The 22,489-nt window shown below is 45.9% G+C and overlaps 2 protein-coding genes and 1 long non-coding RNA gene across 3 annotated transcripts; all 3 read right to left on the bottom strand.

Moving 5' to 3' along the window:
• Positions 1-1,788: 1,788 nt before the first annotated feature.
• On the bottom strand, positions 1,789-6,603 carry LOC140581511 (uncharacterized). Its single transcript, XR_011984603.1, has 2 exons — positions 6,000-6,603; positions 1,789-3,489 (listed from the first exon to the last, which is right to left on the bottom strand). It is a non-coding gene; the product is annotated as an uncharacterized lncRNA (long non-coding RNA).
• Positions 6,604-7,427: 824 nt separating this feature from the next.
• rabggtb (Rab geranylgeranyltransferase subunit beta) lies at positions 7,428-12,077 on the bottom strand. The gene is made up of 9 exons (XM_023815820.2): positions 12,001-12,077; positions 10,726-10,833; positions 10,455-10,652; positions 9,712-9,817; positions 9,412-9,464; positions 9,197-9,307; positions 8,737-8,862; positions 8,380-8,529; positions 7,428-8,072 (listed from the first exon to the last, which is right to left on the bottom strand). Exons 1-9 carry the CDS (start codon positions 12,001-12,003, stop codon positions 7,932-7,934), a joined length of 996 nt encoding a protein of 331 aa, XP_023671588.1. The 5' UTR covers positions 12,004-12,077; the 3' UTR covers positions 7,428-7,931.
• A 281-nt stretch (positions 12,078-12,358) lies between these two features.
• Positions 12,359-17,925, bottom strand: acadm (acyl-CoA dehydrogenase medium chain). Its single transcript, XM_072704078.1, has 12 exons — positions 17,831-17,925; positions 17,231-17,330; positions 17,057-17,154; positions 16,892-16,961; positions 16,684-16,784; positions 16,349-16,429; positions 16,037-16,167; positions 15,290-15,398; positions 15,061-15,201; positions 13,282-13,377; positions 12,873-13,121; positions 12,359-12,775 (listed from the first exon to the last, which is right to left on the bottom strand). Exons 1-12 carry the CDS (start codon positions 17,840-17,842, stop codon positions 12,704-12,706), a joined length of 1,260 nt encoding a protein of 419 aa, XP_072560179.1. The 5' UTR covers positions 17,843-17,925; the 3' UTR covers positions 12,359-12,703.
• Between the last annotated feature and the right edge of the window lie 4,564 nt (positions 17,926-22,489).

Below are 22,489 nucleotides of genomic sequence, written 5' to 3'. Positions count from 1 at the left end.
TCCTGTCGTGCTTCCAGCACCTTTCCAGCCACAGTCAGTCCCAAGTCTGTGGGGGACGCAGTGCTGCTGGTTCCCGTGGCTGAGCATGGACACTCAGAGAGCCGAAACCGTTGTCATTCATCCGTGCTATAGGAGGCGGGAAATGGGGCAATGAAGTGCCGTCAACTGAGGTCTAGGATGGACAGCTCCAGAACTTTCTTAAATCCTTAGAGCTGATGTAATGTCCTGCAACAGCCCACCCAGGCATAAACAGGACATGGACCAGGGGGTAAGTGGAGCACTGATCAGTCGTAGATGGGGCATGTACTAGGGGGGGCACGAACCGGGTATAAACAGAGCACAGACAGGGGGGAGGGGCCACAGACCATGAGTAAATGGGGTCTGGACTGCGGCAAATGGGGCACTGACTGGGCGTAAACATGGGCCCGGACCGGGGCAAACGGGGCACTGACTAGGCGTAAACGGGGCACTGGCTGGGCGTAAACGGGGCACTGACCATGTCAAATGGGGCACTGACTGGGCGTAAATGGGGCCCGGACCGTGTCAAACGGGGCACTGACTGGGCGTAAATGGGGCCCGGACCGTATCAAACGGGGCACTGACTGGGTGTAAATGGGGCACTGACTGGGCGTAAATGGGGCCCGGACCGTGTGAAATGGGGCACTGACTGGGCGTAAATGGGGCCCGGACCGTATCAAACGGGGCACTGACTGGGCGTAAATGGAGCATGGACTCAGGGCAGGGGAGGATGGGGGCATGGAGAAGCTGTTTAGCATTTAGCGTGTCCTTCACAGTCCAGGAAAGAGATGGCAAACATCTGACTGCTTCATGGTCAGGCTAAAAGAGGACATCTAAGATTCAGTCTGAAAACACTGAAGATCAGAGCTACATCAGAAGGCCTGGGATTGTCACCAGACTATTCTGTATTATCCAACATTAGATCTGTGTTAAATAAAGTACACTGCATATTCCTTGTGTTTCTATGACATTGCCTACGTACCTTGGATTGTGAATTTCTAAACCTGAACTGAGTTTGAAGAGCAAAGCTGTACTGCTTGAGCCCTGGAGACCCGCTCCGGCTCAGCTGAACCACCACGGTATTTTCGGGCGGCGCTGTGAGCGGGGGCCCAGACGCTCTCGTCTTAGAACAGGACACCCCGCCCACAGGGAAGCCAGAGGATTCTGCAGTGCACACACTCTTAGCATTTGGTATGAACTATCACCGTATTTCTTTTTTTTATCGTGACATTTTTACGAACGCTCTTGTGGCCTGAAGTCTATCACTCACATGACCAGATTCGATGCGGGGCTGCGCTGGCTCCTGTTTTGATTATGATATTCCCCAGTTCATTGTTTGTGTGACACTGGTGTCCCTGAGGCAGGTCCCCTGGTGAAAACACTCCAGTCAGAGACGTCACTTGCCAGCAAAGATGTGTAAACAGTTCTGGTTACAAGCAGCACACCGAGCCTTTTGGTCGCTTTGAGCCGTAATATTTTAGAAGACCCCCTTGTCCAGAACCATCATGTGATGTGAAACTCAGGACAGAGACAGGAAGGCGATGGCAGCTCCTAACAGCCAAGCAAAAGCCTGCAAGAGGACCTTAATCAGCTACTGCGGCTCTAATGCCAAGCCGCTGAGAAAAGCGGCACCCGCTCTGCCTCCCGCCGGCGTGTGACGGAACCCTCAGCAGAAGCAGACACCATCATCACTGAGCGGCAAAGGACCTGTCTTAAAATGGATGAGAGAGGGATATAGGGCTCTCGAAGGAACAAACAGGCACGCTTAGGTTCACTCAAATACACTTTAATAAGTAATACAAAATGATCTCACATTAACACCAATACTGAGCTATCATATTGAAGGCAATGCAAAATAACTCGTACTACAACGGATATCAAATAATATATATCTTATAGCTAATAACATTAGGTGCAAAGGTTTGAATATATATAGAAAAGAAGCAATTATACATAAAAGAAGCAAGGAAACATAGAAAGTTACGAAATATCACAAGCGGCGATAATTTACTCGCAACAATCAATAGAAAGCAGAAGCAGTTGCAAAGCTATTTACACTCGGACGTGCTATCATCACCCACCTTCACACATGGACTGGGGAGCCCTTTCAGTCCTGGCAGGAGACCAACACGTGAGTTCCGAGAAAGTGCCGGGCGATGCGCGCTCTATCCCACGGCTGAACTCCGGTCAGTACTGGGTTCTCCCCCTTCCTTTATACTAAATTTAGAGTTGCGTGTGGGCAGGGGGTAAGCTGGCCAGGCTCACTCCTTCCCCCCAGGCAATATATGGTGTTCCAATTCCCCCTTTTGTCCGAGTGATTCTGCTTGCGATAACATACTTCAATGGGCGTCCTGGCGCCAGGTGTCTTTGCGCAACACCTCCCTGTTCCCCCCTAAAGGCAATATAGGGTGCTGTATACCGACCCCCCACCCTATCTCCCGAAACCAAGATAAGCATCCTGGCTTCTTTTATGAGCCCAAGTTATTTACGGCAAAATTAGGTTTTAAAGGGGATCGGTAAATAACTTGTTCGTGCAGTGTAGTGACATTTGGGGTGAATCATGGACGATTGATCCAAATTTCAGGATGATTAGTCCACACGCGATCAGAATTAATCCATAATTATAACTTAATATTATAGTAAAAAGGATTAATTCCATATCACGTGGGTGACGTAATTGTCTGTGAATTTATCCTAATACATTCGGTCCCTCGGCCATGATTCACCAATGTATAACCCGTGCAGAAATGTGATCATATAACCTGCGGGTATAAATACATAAACAGGTGTTCCACACAGCCAATAGCATAACGTATTCGTAGTGCATACATATCCTCTATCTCGTATATTATACGTTTTGTTAGTATAGGTATCTAGTCATTCTCCCTTCCTTTTAAAGTCCTATATGCCCGTCCAGCTATTACAGGCAGCACATGGAACCTACATAAAGTTTGGGGAGTAGTTACACTATACATTTACCATTGGCCAGTACACAAAGTCTCGTTACACTGAGTTTTTTCAGGCTTCAGATGTAATCTCATACTGGAATCAATATTCCAGAATATTTTCCATTAGAATCAAATGTGATTAACACTTAATAAACATTATTTAGTTGAATTCTGGTGTTTCACATAGTCATAGTGCATTCAGTCCGATTCCTCCACTGACTTAGGTCACACTACTACACCCACTTGAGGGGCACTCCGGCAGACGCAAGGGTGGGAATGTTCTTTCCCATTGTGGCATCCTCTACAGACGTACATCTCGTTCGGGTTCACAGGAGTCAGTTCAACGACGAAGCATGATTGGTTTGCTGGTCAGGTGAAGATGTCTTGCTGCCGCTCCGTCGCGCTGTCTTTCCATCCGATCCTGAAAGTAGAAGTCTGCTCCCACTCGGTCCCTGGGACTGCAGCATAGCCGAAGGTCGTCAGCAGCGTCGGCCACGCCCATCACCAGAGCCATTGCGTCATCCTTCACACATAAGGAAAGAACTCACATGCACATTAGTTTTCTCCTAGATAACATTCATTAGCTGGGACATGTCGCCACCTTCGGCGCTTGGCTCCATAACAACCACAGTGTTGTTTTGTCCCACAGCTATCACTTCTGCAGGTTTCGGTGGGTTGTCTTGTTGTTGCTGAACCCACATACCTGTGTTTTTATTCTTTTTACTTGTTTTTCAGATTCGCTCCTATAATTTCTTACCCCAAACCTCCTTGGTCCTAATTCTCTAATTCAGATTTTTCCACGCAGGCATCCGAACAGCCATACCATTCACTACTCACCAGGAATCAGTATAAACATAGCAATCACTCATCCCTTCCTGCTTCCAAAACCATCACTCACAAATCAGCCCATTGGCTGCTTTTACCTTCACCTGTCATTTCCAACATCTGCTGCGTACATAGATTACATGCCGCAGCTTTCCACTTTCGCTTACCATCGACATACTTAGCCGCCCCATCCGTACAACACACATGCTGTTTCTATTCTTCACCCCCCACGATATAGGGGACTCCACCAACACCGTCAATATCACAATCTCTTCCCCTTTCTCTACAACATCCGGCACTTACTCATAGCCCTTGTCATTTACATACCATTTCCATTTTAAAACCCATGCTTCTTACGCTCCACCAATCCGGTGCTGCTTCAATCTCACTACTTTGTTTGCGAGAGGTATGGACTGGGGAAAGGTTGCATCTTCACCTTCCCCACCAATACCGGTCGCTCTGTCACCATACCTCGAAATTTTAAATTGTCCATCCCACTCCTGGGTCCCAGGTGTAATCACCATCATGGTTAGACTTATCCCACTCTCCTAGATCTCCCAATTCTCTCAATCTGAACGCCACATCTCCTATTCTTTCCCCTACCATATTCAACAACAATGACATCACTGCTGCCTTGTACTGAGCGGGTGCTGTTTTTATGAGAGCATTCCGGGTCAGTATTGTTAAGGACAAATCGTCCAGTGCATCAACATGCCCGGTATACACACCCGCCCTCATAGTCAACTCTCGCATTCTAGCGATCGCTTCTGACAATGTTTGCCACTGGCCCGATTTTTCCGGCCAGCTGCTTTCATCGGGGTATCGCTGGTTCATCCCGGTTCCCATAAGGGCTAGGAGAGTAGTGTCACTGCTTCTCCCATCTATTGGTGGCTGCCTGTGCTCCCGACATTGGGACCGCACTACAGCATCGGTGCTTAGATCACAAAAATGATGACAATCCATATGATCTATGGATATCTGTGCCGCACCCTGATCATACAGCCTGACCAACCATTTATCTAATGGTTCTCCTGGTCGCTGCTTCATTCGCTCCCGTATATCGCTAATCTCCTTCTGTGTGAAATCCTCCACAAGTAGCTCAGACTGCCGTGGTCTCCGGCCAGAAGGATCTTGCACTTCCCTTCTCCGTGAAATAGGGAGTGCAGAAGTTGTTAACGGAGGGGGATCCATAAGAGATCCCCGATCAGGACCCGCGACTGTATCTGGGTTGTAAATATCAATATCCTCATCATCTGAGTCCCAGATATTGCCATCCCATCGCTCGGGATCCCAACTAGCTGCTGTTGCAGTAGCAACAAATGCTCTAATTTTTCGCGGACATGGTGTCCGTTTTTTCCTAGCATTGGCTTTTGCTACTTGCATCGCAGCCCGCTCTGCAACCCCCGTTACTTGGTGCAGGCGTTGATGTAAAATATCCACCTGACCCTGTGCCAGGGTCATCCGACCTAATGCCTCAGTCAATTCTCTCATTTGTCCCTCTTTCTCCCTTTCAGTCTGGTCTGCGCGCTCATACTGCATTCTGTATGCAGCCAACACGATCCATAGGCGTCTCTGTAGAGCACGCACAGGATCCTTTACAACCGGAACCTTTTTAAGGCAAGACAATACTTGCTCAGGCTCGGCTTTTCTCAACGCAGCAGTCCAGGAATCAACAGGCCCTCCACCTTTCCTTATCTCCTGGGCTAACGCAGCAAACTGCGTCTCATCCCACTCAGGGAGCACTTCAGGCTCGGGCGCTGCTATCTTTCTCCTAAACATGTTTGTTCCTTAGTCCTATATCTTTTTCCCCTCAGATCCTGCCGACTACGCCAAAATGTCTTAAAATGGATGAGAGAGGGATATAGGGCTCTCGAAGGAACAAACAGGCACGCTTAGGTTCACTCAAATACACTTTAATAAGTAATACAAAATGATCTCACATTAACACCAATACTGAGCTATCATATTGAAGGCAATGCAAAATAACTCGTACTACAACGGATATCAAATAATATATATCTTATAGCTAATAACATTAGGTGCAAAGGTTTGAATATATATAGAAAAGAAGCAATTATACATAAAAGAAGCAAGGAAACATAGAAAGTTACGAAATATCACAAGCGGCGATAATTTACTCGCAACAATCAATAGAAAGCAGAAGCAGTTGCAAAGCTATTTACACTCGGACGTGCTATCATCACCCACCTTCACACATGGACTGGGGAGCCCTTTCAGTCCTGGCAGGAGACCAACACGTGAGTTCCGAGAAAGTGCCGGGCGATGCGCGCTCTATCCCACGGCTGAACTCCGGTCAGTACTGGGTTCTCCCCCTTCCTTTATACTAAATTTAGAGTTGCGTGTGGGCAGGGGGTAAGCTGGCCAGGCTCACTCCTTCCCCCCAGGCAATATATGGTGTTCCAATTCCCCCTTTTGTCCGAGTGATTCTGCTTGCGATAACATACTTCAATGGGCGTCCTGGCGCCAGGTGTCTTTGCGCAACACCTCCCTGTTCCCCCCTAAAGGCAATATAGGGTGCTGTATACCGACCCCCCACCCTATCTCCCGAAACCAAGATAAGCATCCTGGCTTCTTTTATGAGCCCAAGTTATTTACGGCAAAATTAGGTTTTAAAGGGGATCGGTAAATAACTTGTTCGTGCAGTGTAGTGACATTTGGGGTGAATCATGGACGATTGATCCAAATTTCAGGATGATTAGTCCACACGCGATCAGAATTAATCCATAATTATAACTTAATATTATAGTAAAAAGGATTAATTCCATATCACGTGGGTGACGTAATTGTCTGTGAATTTATCCTAATACAGGACCAATCTGCTGTTTCGCCTGCCCATCTGTGTTCAGGAGCGTCAGGGTCACGCTCACATACCCGGAACCCTGGGGGTTCTGTGAATGACTGTCGCAGAGCCCAAACCCACAGGTCGGAGCCTGGAATCGCTGCTGTCCCTCCGAGAAAACCTGCACCCTCTCAGCGTACAGCATGCGTATGGAATGGCAGGCTGTCCATTGTGCTAAAACGTTACTGCCAGTTTCTTAAAGTTTTCACTTTGAGGAATCTTTCAATATATCTGGAAAGAGTAAATTAAATTAAATTGCGACACTGAACCAGTACGGGAACATTCCGCTAACGAAAGCAGTCCTGCCCCCTGCTGCCAGTCTCTATCCGAAGTTATTTCCATGCAATTGAAAAGTGCCCCTCCCTCACCGCAGGGTCACCCCACGAAGTCCCCATCGGTCACAGACATGTCCAGTCCTGCCCGGCAGCCTCGGCTGACAAGCTGCACCTGAATGACACAGCGGCGAGCTGGGAATCAGCTCAAATAGGACAGGGGGGGGGGGGGGTGGAGGGGGGTGCTATATACAGGAGCCCCCATGCAGACGGTGACAGCACCAAACAGGGCGGAGATTCTCTCTCTATGAAACACTAGGAACCCAACTACCAATGAATAAGTACATCCAGTATCCATGACCACTTATCTCGTCGAGGTCAAGGTGAGACGGAGAACATTCTGGAAAGCATGCTGTGAAGGCAGGCGTCTCTGCAGGGACAACACAGGATACTCACATGTACACACACACTTGCTCTCAGAGCTCAGTAAGCCCACGACACCACTAGGGAGGAACGATAACTTTTAATATACTCTGAAAATAAAAAAGGAAGGGAAACAAGAAGAAGTGAAAGATAAATATTGAGCTGTATGACAGGGGAACCTGAAGGGCTATAATGCACTTTAACCTCAGAAGCTCCATCACCACATTAAATAGAGTCTCCCTGGGCCACCAGCACCGGGCAAGAATGACGAGCGAAGCAGGGAAGTAACAGGCGCTGTGATGTCACAATGAGCCGGAATTCGCAGGTAGGAAGCTGAACGCGGGTCTCAGTCGTCGGAGAGTTGTCCCGAAACCCCGCGGCGTGGGTGTTTGCCGACAGACGTCGTCCCGCTCGAGGCAGACAAAGCGCAGATTCCAAAACGCGGAAACACTGCTACGCCTCCTGCAGATGCCACTTAAATTCATTTAAGGAGTAAATGTCGTGTTACTTATGCAGGTGGTTACAGTGGGACCCGTGCCACGCCGTCACCCCCAGGCAGCTTCCCAGGTCCGCTTGGGGGCGGGGCTAGCTCGCAATCTCTGGGCGGAGCCCGATCCTCTGCAGAACATCCTCCGGCATACACAGGACGGGGTTTACGGCCTTGATCTGCTCGTCCCCCAGGAGGGACAGGCCGGCCACTCCAAAGAGGGTGTGGAACGGGTCCACCTACAGCCAGACAAGAGATGACAAATGACCGTGTTTTTACAGATTGACAGGCCAGATCCAGAAGCGAAGGTCTACAGCAGAGCAGCCTGGACAAGAGATGGAGGGGTTTCTCTTATGAGAATGATGGCCAGGTTCTGCTCCAGTGAAACCCTACAAAACCCCAATCAACAGCCTAAAGGGAAGGTCTACAAACTGGAAATGGTTTGCGCAGATAAGGGGGATATTCCTCAGGGCTAAACACCGGGAGTCCATGCAACTCATCTGATATGATATTGCCAGATTCCCTCAGACCAGCACCAGCACTCACCATGTCTCCGGGCCGATCCGCAAAGCCGCCCGTCTCTTCATCCTGGCAGGCCAAGATGAAGGTGCGCAGCTTGCTCTTGTCTATCCAGTGGATCCTGCCAATGATTTTCAGTGAGGCCAACACCCACCAGGAGTAGCAAACATCAGGGAGCTGAGGGTTCAGGAGGAGGAGGATCAGGAACACAAGCACATGAGAACTACAGCCACCATCAGGATGGAAGGTCAGCAGTTGTCTGCGGGCAGATTCTGGAATCAGCATCATTCAGTGATGTCACCTTGAGGATTACTGGCCTGCCTTGAGATTACTGATCATATCCCGGAGTAGAACATATGCCATCCATACTCTGATCCTATGTACCTTCTCTGGACGTCCGTTAAGTCCTCCAGATGGAAGCTGACGCTCACACAGCCACCAGCCAAGCAGGTCAGCGTTCACCTGGTGCAGATTCCCAGTGATAGACAGGAACCCTGTGCAGCAGTAGATCTGACGACAACACGGAAACACAGAGTCAGGAGAGGACGTGGGGACGGCACAGGCACACAGAGTCAGGAGGGGACGTGGGGACGGCACAGGCACACAGAGTCAGAAGGGGACGTGGGGACGGCACAGGCACACAGAGTCAGGAGGGGACGTGGGGACGGCACAGGCACACAGAGTCAGAAGGGGACGTGGGGACGGCACAGGCACACAGAGTCAGGAGGGGACGTGGGGACGGCACAGGCACACAGGCTCTAAAACCTCTGGGGCACATTGATGTCACAGAGACAGTGTGATCATGCAGGAGCAGCAGCTTAGGAGAAGGTGGAGGTAAGGCTACCTGACCAGCATGGGACTCAGACCCGGGTCTGCAGCCAAACCCCCCATCGAAGTTCATACAGGACAGGACAAACTCGACCGCCTTGTTTAGGTTGATCTCCTCCAGTTTGCCCTGGAAAAATACAATCCTGCCATTTTAGCTGTTTATGGTCACAAAGAGGTAGGCTGCATTCACTGACAAGACAGAAAGGAAATTTAAATGCTGAAATGCCTCACCAGTAGAGCCAAGGTGGCCACTGCACAGAAGGAGAATCGTGTATCGATTTCACCTGCAAACATCACAAACACAGCATGATGTCTGTGAACGTGTGAATACACGGCCGCCTCTAAGCAGAAACTCAGATATCAAGCGAGGAAAGAGTAGCATGAAGCCTGCGGCACATTTTAACAACAACACATGAAGGTTCCCCACAAAACTGCACTACCAGACCGAGGCTCACACACACAAGCAGGAAGATCCATAGGCCTGTGTATCTAAGCACACATCCTGCACCAATCAGGAAGCAGGAAGCTCACCCCACTTATCTCCAGTGAAAGAACCATCATCCTGCTGCAGGCTCTTCACATACTCCACCACCCTGTCGATGTCAAGCACGCTGACGCTGTCGTACAGGGTTAGGATCTGGAAGGCAGCACAACACAGACCTTCAGAAGGCAATTCCAGCCTGAGGAGAGCATGCTTCATGTCAGACAGTAGCTCTTACGGGAGCCGGCTGCACATCCTGATATGTGGGCCATGAAATTTACGCCACAGAAGCAGGTGCCTCCTTAAAGAATTCCCTGTTACTGCTAATTTGTTCAGGTATTCAAATCCGGTCCTCAACACCAAATCCAGGCCTTGTTTTCAGTTCTCCCAGGTAGTTAGTTTAATAATTACTGATTCTGATTGGGTGTAGAGGCTTCACACCTGGCTCACGGGTAAATGAAGGCTGGAGAATCAGCAATGCTTGGACTTTGAGGACGATGATTTGAACAGCCCTGATCTAGAAGAATGAGTAGTAAGAAAGTCTGTCTGTCTAAGAGCCGGTGTCTGCAGACTAGGGTTGCAAAATTCTAGGAATATTCTTGTTAATTCCCATACTTTCCCGTTAATTCCCATGGAAAGTTTCTAATGTGGAATATTTCTAAAATTCCCCAGCTTAACTTCCCATGGAACAGAAAGTTTCAGGAAAATTTCCAGAAATTTTCCAGCCCTTTGCAACCCTACTGCAGACACAGGTTTCCAGACCCAGGCCATGAGGCTGCATGCTCTGCCTCACCTGAACGGCGCTGAGCGTGTACAGTAGGTGTGGGTCGTGACCCAGGCTGGCGCTGATGCCCCCACACTCGTGCTGACAGGACCTGACGAACTCTATGATCTCGTCCTTGTTCATGCGATGCAGCTGTCCCATCAGGTCCATGACAGTGAGTCCCCAGTAGATGCCACTCATGCGCAGGTACTCGGAGAGCGCATATTCCTGGGGGCGGAGGGGGCTGCTGAAGGCACTGAAAAGGGCCACAGGACACAAGCCACCGGGGACTCATACTTACATAGTCGTCCTTCTTAGAGCCATAAGCTGCAATGTAATCAGCATGTTTGTCCAGCAAGAGTGTCTTCGGTGCATCAGGCCTTAGGACAACATCCTTTATTGGGGTCCCCTGTAAAAAACACTTCCGTATTAGAACTGGTTTAAGCGTAGCTCTGAACCTATACTGTTCAAAACAAAGCTATGAAACACGTTTTAAATCAGAATCAGCTTTATTCGCAAAGTGTGCTGGGGCACACAAGTAATTCGGTTCTGCAAGAGACTCTCTAGTACACAGACAATAAATGTACACTGTACAAACAATAAATTACACTATACAATATCTTATATCTTCCAAACCGCTTTATCCTTCGTGGGGGGTCCGGAGCCTATCCTGGAAGCTACAGGCACGAGGCGGGGAACAACCCAGGATGGGGGGCCAGCAGGGCACACACACACACACCATTCACTCACACATGCACACCTATGGGAAATTTAGTAACTGCAATTAGCCTCAGCATGGTTTTGGATTGTGGGGGGAAACCGGAGTACCCGTAGGAAACCCCACGACGACATGGGGAGAACATGCAAACTCCACACACATGTAACCCAGGTGAAAAACTCTTCCAGAAATTTATGAGGTATGGAATAGGACAACACAAAGTAACTCCAGAAGAGCATTCGCTTTAAGGATATTATTCATAACTAATAGCATGTTGTTCAGCGAATAGTGAAATAATTCATATGAATCGCGATTTGAAAAGGTTTGTGTAGCTGCCCAGCAGATTTTCATTTTTATGGTCCTTTGCTGAAATGTACGAACGATGCTATTCAAAGCTCAGTCTAAAACACCAGAGTAAAACCGACAAGGACACTAAGCAGATAAAAACATACATAAAAAGGCGCACGGCGTGAGAAGTTTGCAAAAAAGCCCTAAATGTAAAACAGAAAAGCGACACGGGACTGACAGAGAGAGAAAACGCTGAAGATCCAGTCCATACAGTGGGGTGAGCACCCTGCCGTAGATAAGCTGTCATATTAAAGCACTACTAATCAAACGGCCAAGATACAGCCCCTCGTAAAGTGGCTAAATAGCAGATTCTGGGTTGAAAACAGATGGTTATCTTTCTTTAAATTATTCCAGTCTTAACGTCCCGCTTCTTATGATGCTTCGCTCGCCTGCAAGGCTGTGCCCAGGTATGACAATTAATGCAGCAGATGAATAAACCAACGACTCTTTTTAACAATGCCAAACGTTAAATTAAAAAACACTGAAATCCAAATATCTGATAAGACATACCATCTTCGGGTGCTGTCTCCGAACCGTCTGCAGTCGCAGCCACTGCGTCACGTTACGTCATAATAAGGAGACGTAATTCTTCTGTCATGTGACATTGCAGTTGTCATATGACACAGTTATCGTAAGCGTGTTCCGGTGAATGTCATCTCTTTAAAGAATGCTAAAATGTATTATACCTGACATTCTTCCAGCTTGCAGTTCCTTTGGAAATTAATCATTGCACGTATGCATGTCCAGCAACACGCAGTACATGTGTATTGTCCTTAAATGTTAAAAAATAAAAGCTAAAAGCCCGAGCACTCCACGATGTAAATCTAAGTGCGCTACCATAAAATAACATTTACATTACAACATAACATTTTGCGGTATTATTTTTTATTACAACAAGGGTGATGCAAATATCCATCTCATTCAGGCTGCAAATCTTACAATTCGCTCAAAAGAGCTCCGAGCAAGTAACCTCGGAAGACGGAGGAAGGTCGTCCACATGAGATACAATAATGCCAACAAGTCACATTACATAGTGATTATTATAAAAGCTGTACCAAATATGCATACTTTGGCAATCTTCCTAATTATTTTTTACAACTCATGAGAGAAGCAGAGACAAAAGAAGGATCTGAGAGACTCTGCATAACCAAGGCACTGGCTAGCATAAATCGGTGCTGTAGATGCCTTTATAGGTGGACGGTTTGTGTTGACTTCAGTTCTTGTACTTTGCAAGATGTTCACGAGATATGATCAATCTCTGGATTTGGGCTGTGCCTTCATAAATCTGAAACGAAAGCCGACTTCAGTTACACCCTCCAAACAAGTTAGCGAATATGCTGAATTCCAAACTGTACATGTTTAACTATATAGTTAAAGGAGACCTGGTAGATTTTGGCATCCCTCATGAGCTTCTCCACTGGATATTCACTGTTGAATCCATTTCCTCCAAAGATCTGCACAGCATCGCTGGCCACCTGGTTGGCGATGTCCCCGGCAAAGGCTTTGGCGATGGAGGCATAGAAGGTGTTTCTGCGGCCCTCGTCTACCTCCCAAGCCGAGCGCTGGTAGGCCATGCGCGCAAGCTCCACCTTCATCGCCATCTCAGCCAGCAGAAACGCTATGGCCTGATGCTGGATGCGTAACAGAGGACAGCGATGGGCATGCAAAGTGTCTCATGGAGGCAAAGATACAGGAGTTTGTGAGAAAGTGAAATTTTACATTTTCCCCAGAATTCTCTCCCCCCCCCCCCCCCCACCCCACCCCACCCCACCCCACCCCACCCCACCCCACCTCTGCCAAAAACCGTCCAAAGGTCTTCCTCTCCATGGAGTATTTTGTCGCCTCGTCAAGTGCTCTCTGGGCCAAACCGGTAGCACCTGCAGCCACCTTAAAAAGACAGCAAGACAGTAAATCTGAGGTCAGGAAATTCACTTTAAACAAGACCACAGGATTTAGCAAAAATGGGTTCTTTCAGAGGCGAGGCTGAAATTCTTTTGTAGTGTGACCTACACTTTAAAATCACTCAGAATAACAGATTACAAAAAGAAAAACAAAAACAAAAAGTGACATAGGAATGATCTCCTCCCTGGCAAAAAGTGGCATAGGTGATGTTTTTTCATATTTGTTTTGTAATTGTCAGAGTAACAACACAAAGGGAATCACAAGCTGTTTCAAATTTCATTTCAAATAAAACACAGGGTTGCCAACTTTGGCCAGCTGGGTGGAGTGAGATTTTCAATTTGAGACACGTCTGCACATGCATTCACGTGTATGTAACAGTTTTATTACCTTGTAAATAGTTCTTATGGTTTGCAAACTACCCTAATGCTTTCGACGTAGCTAAATTTTAGGTTTATAATGGAATAATATATATTTCACGCAAGATTTCTTGGGTGAGCATGAGTTAAGAACATAAGAACATGAGAACTATACAAACGAGAGGAGGCCATTCGGCCCATCGAGCTCGCTTGGGGAGAACTTAACTAATAGCTCAGAGTTGTTAAAATCTTATCTAGCACTGATTTAAAGGAACCCAAGGATTCAGCTTGCACTACGTTATCAGGAAGACTATTCCATACTCTGACTACACGCTGTGTAAAGAAGTGCTTCCTTAAATCCAGTTTGAAATGTTCTCCCGCTAATTTCCACCTATGGCCACGAGTTCTTGTATTTGAACTAATGCTGAAGTAACAAGTTTGAAAGCTTGAGTGTCATGCCAGATGTGTGAGAGTTGGCAACCCTGAAAATGTACGTTTTTTTTCCAACTGAGTTGATTTGTTTGTAGCATTTTATAAAATACTGCATTTGAAAACTTTTCAGCTTTATGATTCCAGGACAGAGCAGCCACTATGATAGGAACATTACAGGGTTTTGGCTGAGGGTGTTAGATTCTGTTGCTACATCACTGGTATGGAAACTGCACCACCGCTGAAAAGAAGTCCCTGCAGCGGATAATGAGGACAGCAGAGAGTATCACCGGGGTTCCTCTCCCAGCCATCTCTCACCTGAATGTCAAACCCACAACACAGAAACACCACAAACTGGACTTTCACACTATGCTTATTTGCACACCTCAGTTGAATATATGCTCAAACATGTCTACCTCATGCCAAATTTGCACTTGTTATAACTGGCACGCCTTTGTTTTTTTCACTTGAACTCTAATTGCACATGACCACTTTGTATTCTATTCATTAAAAAATTTAGCTAGATTTATTATTTGTGAAATTTATGTTTCATATTTTTTGATCTTTATAATGCACCATGGGGGACCTGTGTGGAACGACATTTCAATACACTGTATATATTGTTGTATTGACAATAAACCAATCTTGAATTCGCTGCTGTCTGCTGTTATTAACACTAATGGCACATTAGCGCAAACAAAAGGGTTGCATACGCCGAAGTACGTCTCGCTTGGAGGTTAGAGGTGCTTGATGTTCATTGGTAAGGGAAACGGGCGGTTCTAATGTTACCTGGGTAGTTGTGCCCTTTAACCACGGTGTGATGCCCACCTGTAAACTGTCATCTCTACTTCTCTTCCAGGTATTTAAGAAGTATGGGACTCACCGGCGGCCTAGTTTTGTCGAAGGCTCCCATGGCAACCTTAAAGCCGGCACCTTCACCAATCAGAACGTTCTCAGCCGGGACCCTCACATCCTCAAATGTGATGCCGCGTGTATCTGAGCATCTCTGGCCCATGTTCATCTCCTGAAAATCGCGGGCAAACATCAGCCTGCTTCCCCACAAGTCTCGCACGGCCGCGGCACGTGGTTCCAAAACCAAGAAAAGTTTTAACCTTCCTGCCAAGCTGAATGCCAGGCGTGTCGGCATCCACGATGAAGCCGGTGAAGGCCTTGCCGGCAGGACTTTTGGAATCGGCATCTGTCCGTGCCAAAAGGAAATACCTATATACAGATTTAACAAAGAGAAAAAAAATAATTAATTATATATATATATATATATATATATATATATAAAAAAAAAAAAACTCAGAATTAGCTTACTGCCCTGACCAAACAACAGCAGGTATTAGTCTGAAGTTAGCTGACGGGAGAAGGGTTTGCCCCGACACCACAACCCTTGTGAAAAATAGTATCTGCAATATGTTAAGCTGTATGAACTGGCAATTAGAGATACTTTATTTATCCAGTAGAAAATGTAGGTGTCCAGTAGCTTATACACAGTATACATACACATAGGCACACAGACCTATGACATTCACACACACATACATACATACTGCAAAAAATACAAAGGAAAATATCGATTGGCTGGATAAAGGTCTGTATTAAGGTGAACATATTATACAAGTCTGATCACAGCATCAAGTAACTGTCCATGAAATCTGCGAGCAAACAGCACCCCTCCAAACGAAAGGCCAGTATGCATATCTGCTTCACAAAGTAGACCTTAAAATCCCAACATACCCAGAACACAATGTTAAAAAGCAGGGAGAGCCATCCAGCATCACAATCTGACAGCAGGCCACTCAGTGTTATAAGCGGCTCCCCCCCCCCCCCCATCTGGCTCGGGGGACGCTCACCAGTTCGCCTTCCCTCCGTTGGTGATCCACATTTTCTGTCCGTTGATGATGTACTCATTTCCCTTCTTCTCTGCCCAAGTCTTAATTCCAGCCACGTCCGACCCTGCCCCCGGCTCAGTCACGCAGTATGCCTGCCCCCAAATACTGTACGTCAGCTCAATCACATCCAGTCACTGTCCATTCAGCACAACTGCTAGGCTGACTGGGCCCCTGAACAAGGCAATCAGCCAGCACAACAAGCCAGAAACATGTCAGGTGGCTGCTCAGAGAGACCCCAGGGACCCCCAGCAAGCCCAAAAGCCTGACACTTACACACATCAGTGGTTCCTCGGTCATTCTTCCCAGGTATTTCTTCTTTTGCATGTCAGTGCCTGCAATAATCACTGGCATTTGCTGCAAGTTAATAATATTACGAGACATTATTGATCCCCGTGGGGAAATTCTCTTTTCACCTACCCCATCTTGCTCTCCATGACACAGACATACATGTAAGTGAGAGTAAGCTTGGCAGTGAAGGGCAGCCACCTGCAGCGGCGCTATCAAAAACACACTGGTCAAGTAGAATACATTTTAAAATATATTTTAAGATGCTTAACATTGTGGGCTGGACATTTTCAAATATCTAGAAAGAACCAGGGAAGCCTCACCCCAAGGGAGTTGGCCTCAATGGCCGTCTGGACCCCCGTACAGCCATAGGCCAGTTCCTCTGTTATCAGGCAGGCGTCAAATATCCCGAGGCCCATGCCACCTGTAGGGAGGAGGACAAGCACCATTACGGGGGGGGGGGGGGGTCAGCGGACCAACTCAGAATGCAGGCAGGCGCTGTGCCCAGGGAGCCAAGCAGAGACGACGTACCGCAGGAGTCAGGGATGTGACTGTTCATCAGGCCGAGCTCCCACACTCGCTTGATGAGTGGAAACGGGTACTAAGAGATGAGAATTTAATATGATTACCATAATCATTGTACGGTGATTGTCCATCAGTACCTGACTGACACCATTTCTCCAGCCAGAAACGCACCTCTCCACTCTTGTCATAATTCGAAGCGGCAGGAATGATCTCCTCCCTGGCAAACTTCCGCGCTAGTTCCTGAAACTCCTTCTGTTGATCGGTTAGCTCTGTGGGAGTGCCTACAGTTTAATATCTCTGCTCTGGAGATGGGTAAGGTCACTATCTTGGGCAGAGGGGACTCACCAAAGCTGAAGCCTCCCTGGGCCGCCCTGGCGGAGCTGCTGGCCGGACTGGCCTTGGTGCCTTGGAACCGCAAGCCGGTTCGGGCGCAAGACTGCAGCACCTTGAAATGCATGGATGAGGGTTTAAATGCAATAATGTATGGAACCGGCCAGATGCTGACTGCACGCGTGCTGAGAGCTTGGCCGCGGTTTTTGGACCTGCATGCGGTTATGCCCCCATATCTTTCAGCTGTCACACAAAATCTCCCGAGGGTGACGGTGACGGTGACCCCCCCCCCCCCCCCCCCCCCATCTAGGTGGACCCCCATCGGAAAACAAACTGCGCGACAGCTTCACGCGGGTGGTCTGGGCTCGATTCAAGTCCAGAATCAAAAGCGATACTAATGCGACGGCGTACTCTTAAATAAGAGAAAGAGACAAACAGTTGTCATATAAGGTAGACAGCAGGAGTATACCAGGCTTTATCAAAATAAAGCGCGCATTTAAACCCGAGAAAGCCGTGATGTGCAGAGAAAAATACAACAAGGTAAAGCGAAAGAAAAGCAACAATTTATTATGGTTGTTTTAAGTTACTGCGGGGCTTTACCCAACAACAGCTTACCTTGCGAAACATTGTTGTTATCCCTTCAAAGCACCGACGGCTCACTGCACAGTCCCACAACCATCAGCCTGACCTTTGCCTTAGTGAGAAAAAAATGTCGATACAGCCAATCAGAGCCCTCCACTTTGCTGCGTCCGACCAATTAGCATTGCCCATTTTACCACATGGCTTCTCCGTCAGCTGACCTTGACTTCTAACCTACTTTGTTATGTAACGCAATTTTTAATTGTTATAGTTTTCATTTTATATTTTTAATTGATTACACATTTCGTGGACATCTAAAGAAAAAATGTTTATCGGGAAATGGAATTGGCTTTCTGATCCATACAGTCAGATGACGTAATGTATTTTAGATGTGATATACAGTATATTTAAACTAAACATGGGATGTTAGCAATTTCTCGTCATACAAATCTTTATTAGTAACCTAAAGTGTCAAGGCAGGAAAGAATTATTAGGGGTTATCAACCTTTTTTGAACGATGAACTCCCAAATTATTGGGGGTTTTCAAATTTTTTTGGAAAATGAATCCTCAGATGAAAATATAGGCTACGAGTGTTGGGACTCGCAATCACAAATGCATGAAAAGATAATTAAGGACCTAGTGGACTTCCATGCTTCTTACTCCATTTTAGTATTTTTCTCTTAATCGGATTATAACTCATTTCGACAATTAATGAAACGTCTCTGCGGTCCCCTAGCGGGACTCGGAGCCAAAGTTGAAAGTCGTTGTCTAATTACCGATTTTTAAATGTTTTTTCATTTGTTTCGCAGAAATGGAATTCACACAAACACACAGAGAAAGAGAGAGGGAGAAACAGAAAGAGAGAGTTCCCAGGTATTTGGTTGGCTTCACATTCCTCTGTTTACTGTACTGATGACATTTTCAGTTTGTGTAGCCATGGCAACACTGCATCATCCAGTCTGCTTACTGTAAGGGTGTCATGTAGCATTTCTGATGTGTAAATTCCCACGGACCGCCAGTTTTATAAATTGACGCTGAGAAAATTACTGGTAAAAATGAATGTCTTTACGATTATTATACGAAAGTGTGTGTCTCCTGCAATGCCCAGCACTCAGGATTAACGTTTAAATTCCCTGGATTTGCAAGTAACTTTCTTCCCTGATGTCTATCACATTTTGGTTTGTTAATTACATTTTATGGATGAAATATATTTTCAATGGATATCCAATTTCAATTGTATATCCAATTATAGCGTTAATCCCTGTCTGCTAATTGCAAATATCTTTGATTTCAACTGCATGAAACATTGTCTTCATGTTATTGTGTTGATATTATTTGTATATGTTCCCATGAATGAATGCAGTTTAACTGGCGTCATCATAATTTAGTGGTAGTGTTTTTAAAGAACTGCTTCATTAGTATTCAGATATTATATAGAGTTAAAAAAAACAACACAGTGCTTCAGCAGAAACACAGAGCAGTAGAACCCATGGAATCGGTGTCAGGCTCAGCCTGTACTGTACGTGAGGCGCTGCTCAGGATAGCGGGGCTGCGATCTGTTTTTCCTCCTGGGACAGGAAGCATAATTTCATCTCTGCTCTCACTGCACAGTATGTGACTGAACCCCCAGCAAATGGAAAAATAATCTTTTCTGTGTCTCGGTATTTCTCAGAATCTTATCAAATCACTCTGTGCCGCTCCAAATGAAACAAAATCAGAAAATAATTTCTCCTACTTTAATATAGTACTAATCAGGAAATTCAGCTTCTTGCGATTTTTAAAGTATGTCTGCAGTATTATATCTACCGAAAACATGTTCAATGTGAGAATTTAATACTCCGGAGAGTTAATTACGTTTTCTTTTTCCTTAGTTAAGGCACCCACTTGCAGTATGTCGTTACGAACTCGCGACGGATGCATATGACGGATTCTAGGGGCTACGCATTAATAATCGACTTTCATGTGGGAGTTCACTTTCTAGTTTTCAGAATTTATGTTGAATGTCAGAACTTTAATCATACATTTCCCAAAGGAAAAGCGACAGTTTCTCTACCTCATTTGTAATCAGCTGTCAAACTCAATATTCTTTGACATACTGAAATGCCGCCTCTTGTTCATGTATGTGTATTCTGTTGAGATCTATCTATGTCTTTTGCAATACCTTCGTAAGAAAAGCACCCAAGCTGCCAATTGAAGATGTTCAGTATGTTGCCGTCCTCTACAGTAAAGAATACACCGCGAGTTTTCAGTTAATTTTGTCTCAGTTTGCTGCACAAAATGACACATCACGACAATTATGTACTTTTAAAAGGGTAAAGAAGTCAATCTGCACACAAAACGTCCTGTAATAAAAATTCATTTACCTGATGCCTTTGTACACAGCGGAATACCATTGTCATATGTTTCATCATTTGTTTTGTACAGAAGCGTATTACTGCCACGATATAATAAAAATATTCTCACTATCACGTTATAACGTGAAAACATCACATTAAAACGAGAAATCGTATCACGTGATAACGTGAAAATGTTACGTTATAACGTGAAAACATCACATTATTATGTCGTGGCAGTAATACGCTTCCGTAGTACGGCTTGTTTGTCTTGGTACCAGGGAATAATGTAAAACGTGAACCTTAAAGGTATTCAATTAAATAACATAAGAAAAAAACTGGCTGTAGTATGACCACTACACATGACTGACACCAGACCCTATTCATCCAAATCATAGGGCGGTTATTCTTTACTAATAATAAACTGCACAACTATGAAATGCCAGTTACTGTATTATCACCCTTAAAAGGCACTTGACTTAAAAAGGTGAAAATTTAAGTAGCAGAAAAAAAAAGAAATGCATTTTATTCAATTCAATTTTACCACTAGAGGCCGCCAAATCCTGTATTAGAAAGACATTGCGTTCCTCTGTGCAGTGTTGTCCCGTTTCGTGCCGGTTAGTACCTTTAATGTTTACCGAAACGACGAGTAAATCCAAAAACATTAGAAAACTGCCGTGCTGCTTTTCAAATCATTGTAATAAAAGTAATGGGTATAAAGCTACATTTTCTGAAAAATTGACATGTCGACAAGTAAAAGGCTTTTGAAATGTTCAGGAAAAAAACGACCTGGGCTGCTTAATCATCTTCACCACTACACTGTCAGAAAAAAGAGCACCAATTTGTACCATGGCTTGTCACTGGGGCTGTACCCTCAGGGGTCTGCCAGTTGTATCCTAGCTGAAGGTAATTGTACCTTTTACAATACAGAAATGGACTATGAGGGACATTCTTGTACCACTGATGGTACATAGATGTTGTTTGTACCTTGGGGATGTTCCTCAGAGTCTGTTTCTGTACCTTAAATTGGACTAAAAGGTTCATTTACCTACAGCTGGTATACAACAGGCAGAGCCTACACTGGGGTACAAATTGGTACTTTTTTCTGACAGTGTGTGATGCCCTAGAAACGGACTCCTGGTGTCTAAATCTCCTCTATCTCTGTAGATTCTGCTGCCAGCCTGGGATCCCTATAGCAGCCCAAGAGTGGTCAGGTTCGAGGAACTGAGGCGAGGTGTAGAGTCCCTGACCTCTGATGGCCTGGATCCCTATAGCAGTCCAAGATTGGTCAGGTTCGAGGAACTGAGGCGAGTTGTAGAGTACCTGACCCCTGATGGTGGCCCGGATCCCTATAGCAGTCCAAGAGTGGTCAGGTTCGAGGAACTGAGGCGAGTTGTAGAGTCCCTGACCTCTGATGGTGGCCCGGATCCCTATAGCAATCCAAGAGTGGTCAGGTTCGAGTAACTGAGGCGAGTTGTAGAGTACCTGACCCCTGATGGTGGCCCGGATCCCTATAGCAGTCCAAGAGTGGTCAGGCTTGAGGAACTGAGGCGAGGTGTAGAGTCCCTGACCTCTGATGGCCCGGCAGCACTGTCTCCACCATGAGCACCACTGTGCCCATATCATAACCCGGCCCAAAAAAGCTTTGCCTTGGGCGACATGGGAACACATGGTTCGAGTAATAGATAAGATACAAGAACTGGTTGAGATACATAGAAGTTAATTGATTTTCACATAGGCCTATCCCATCTTACTCTCCTTAAGACCCACAGCCTTGCATGAATATAAGAGAGAAAATGAATATGCTTTGATACAGAAGTGACACAAGTGACTAGTCTACATATCACTGTAACCGTATAAAACAAAGCGTCACCCTCGGGAACATAACTGATTACACTGAATATTTAGCAAGCAGATTACAATTTGCATATGGATCTGTCATGTTTAGGCGGACGGGAAAAAAACGATAATCGAAAAGGTTATCAGCATCACAAGGTTTAGGTAATTCATCCGCTAACCACACATGTCCTTCAATGTGAGTAGAAGTCCCATCTTCAGGGAGGACTGAGGTCCGAGTTAAGAAACGTTACCAGTGTTAACCATTGAAATGTAACTTCAATTTATGCCTATGTTATATGAAGTGTGATCAAGAAATTGCAATACTACACACATGTAATAAAAATGACTATAACTTTTAAAACGACTGTATAAATCATTAATTGATAAACGTAAATGTGGTGCGTATGCTATAAATGTGAATGGATGTGTCTCTGGATGCATCAGCAGGAAGAAAGATACCTAAAATGGGAAATGTGCGCGTCTCCTTTAAGGAGACTATTTTGATGCTGTTAGGGTATGAGC

The sequence above is a fragment of the Paramormyrops kingsleyae genome, chromosome 21 (assembly GCF_048594095.1).
Source record: "Paramormyrops kingsleyae isolate MSU_618 chromosome 21, PKINGS_0.4, whole genome shotgun sequence".
Classification (NCBI taxonomy): Eukaryota; Metazoa; Chordata; class Actinopteri; order Osteoglossiformes; family Mormyridae; genus Paramormyrops; species Paramormyrops kingsleyae.
The sequence above is the reverse complement of the archived record's forward strand: the minus strand, read 5'-3'. Positions and strand labels throughout refer to the sequence as shown.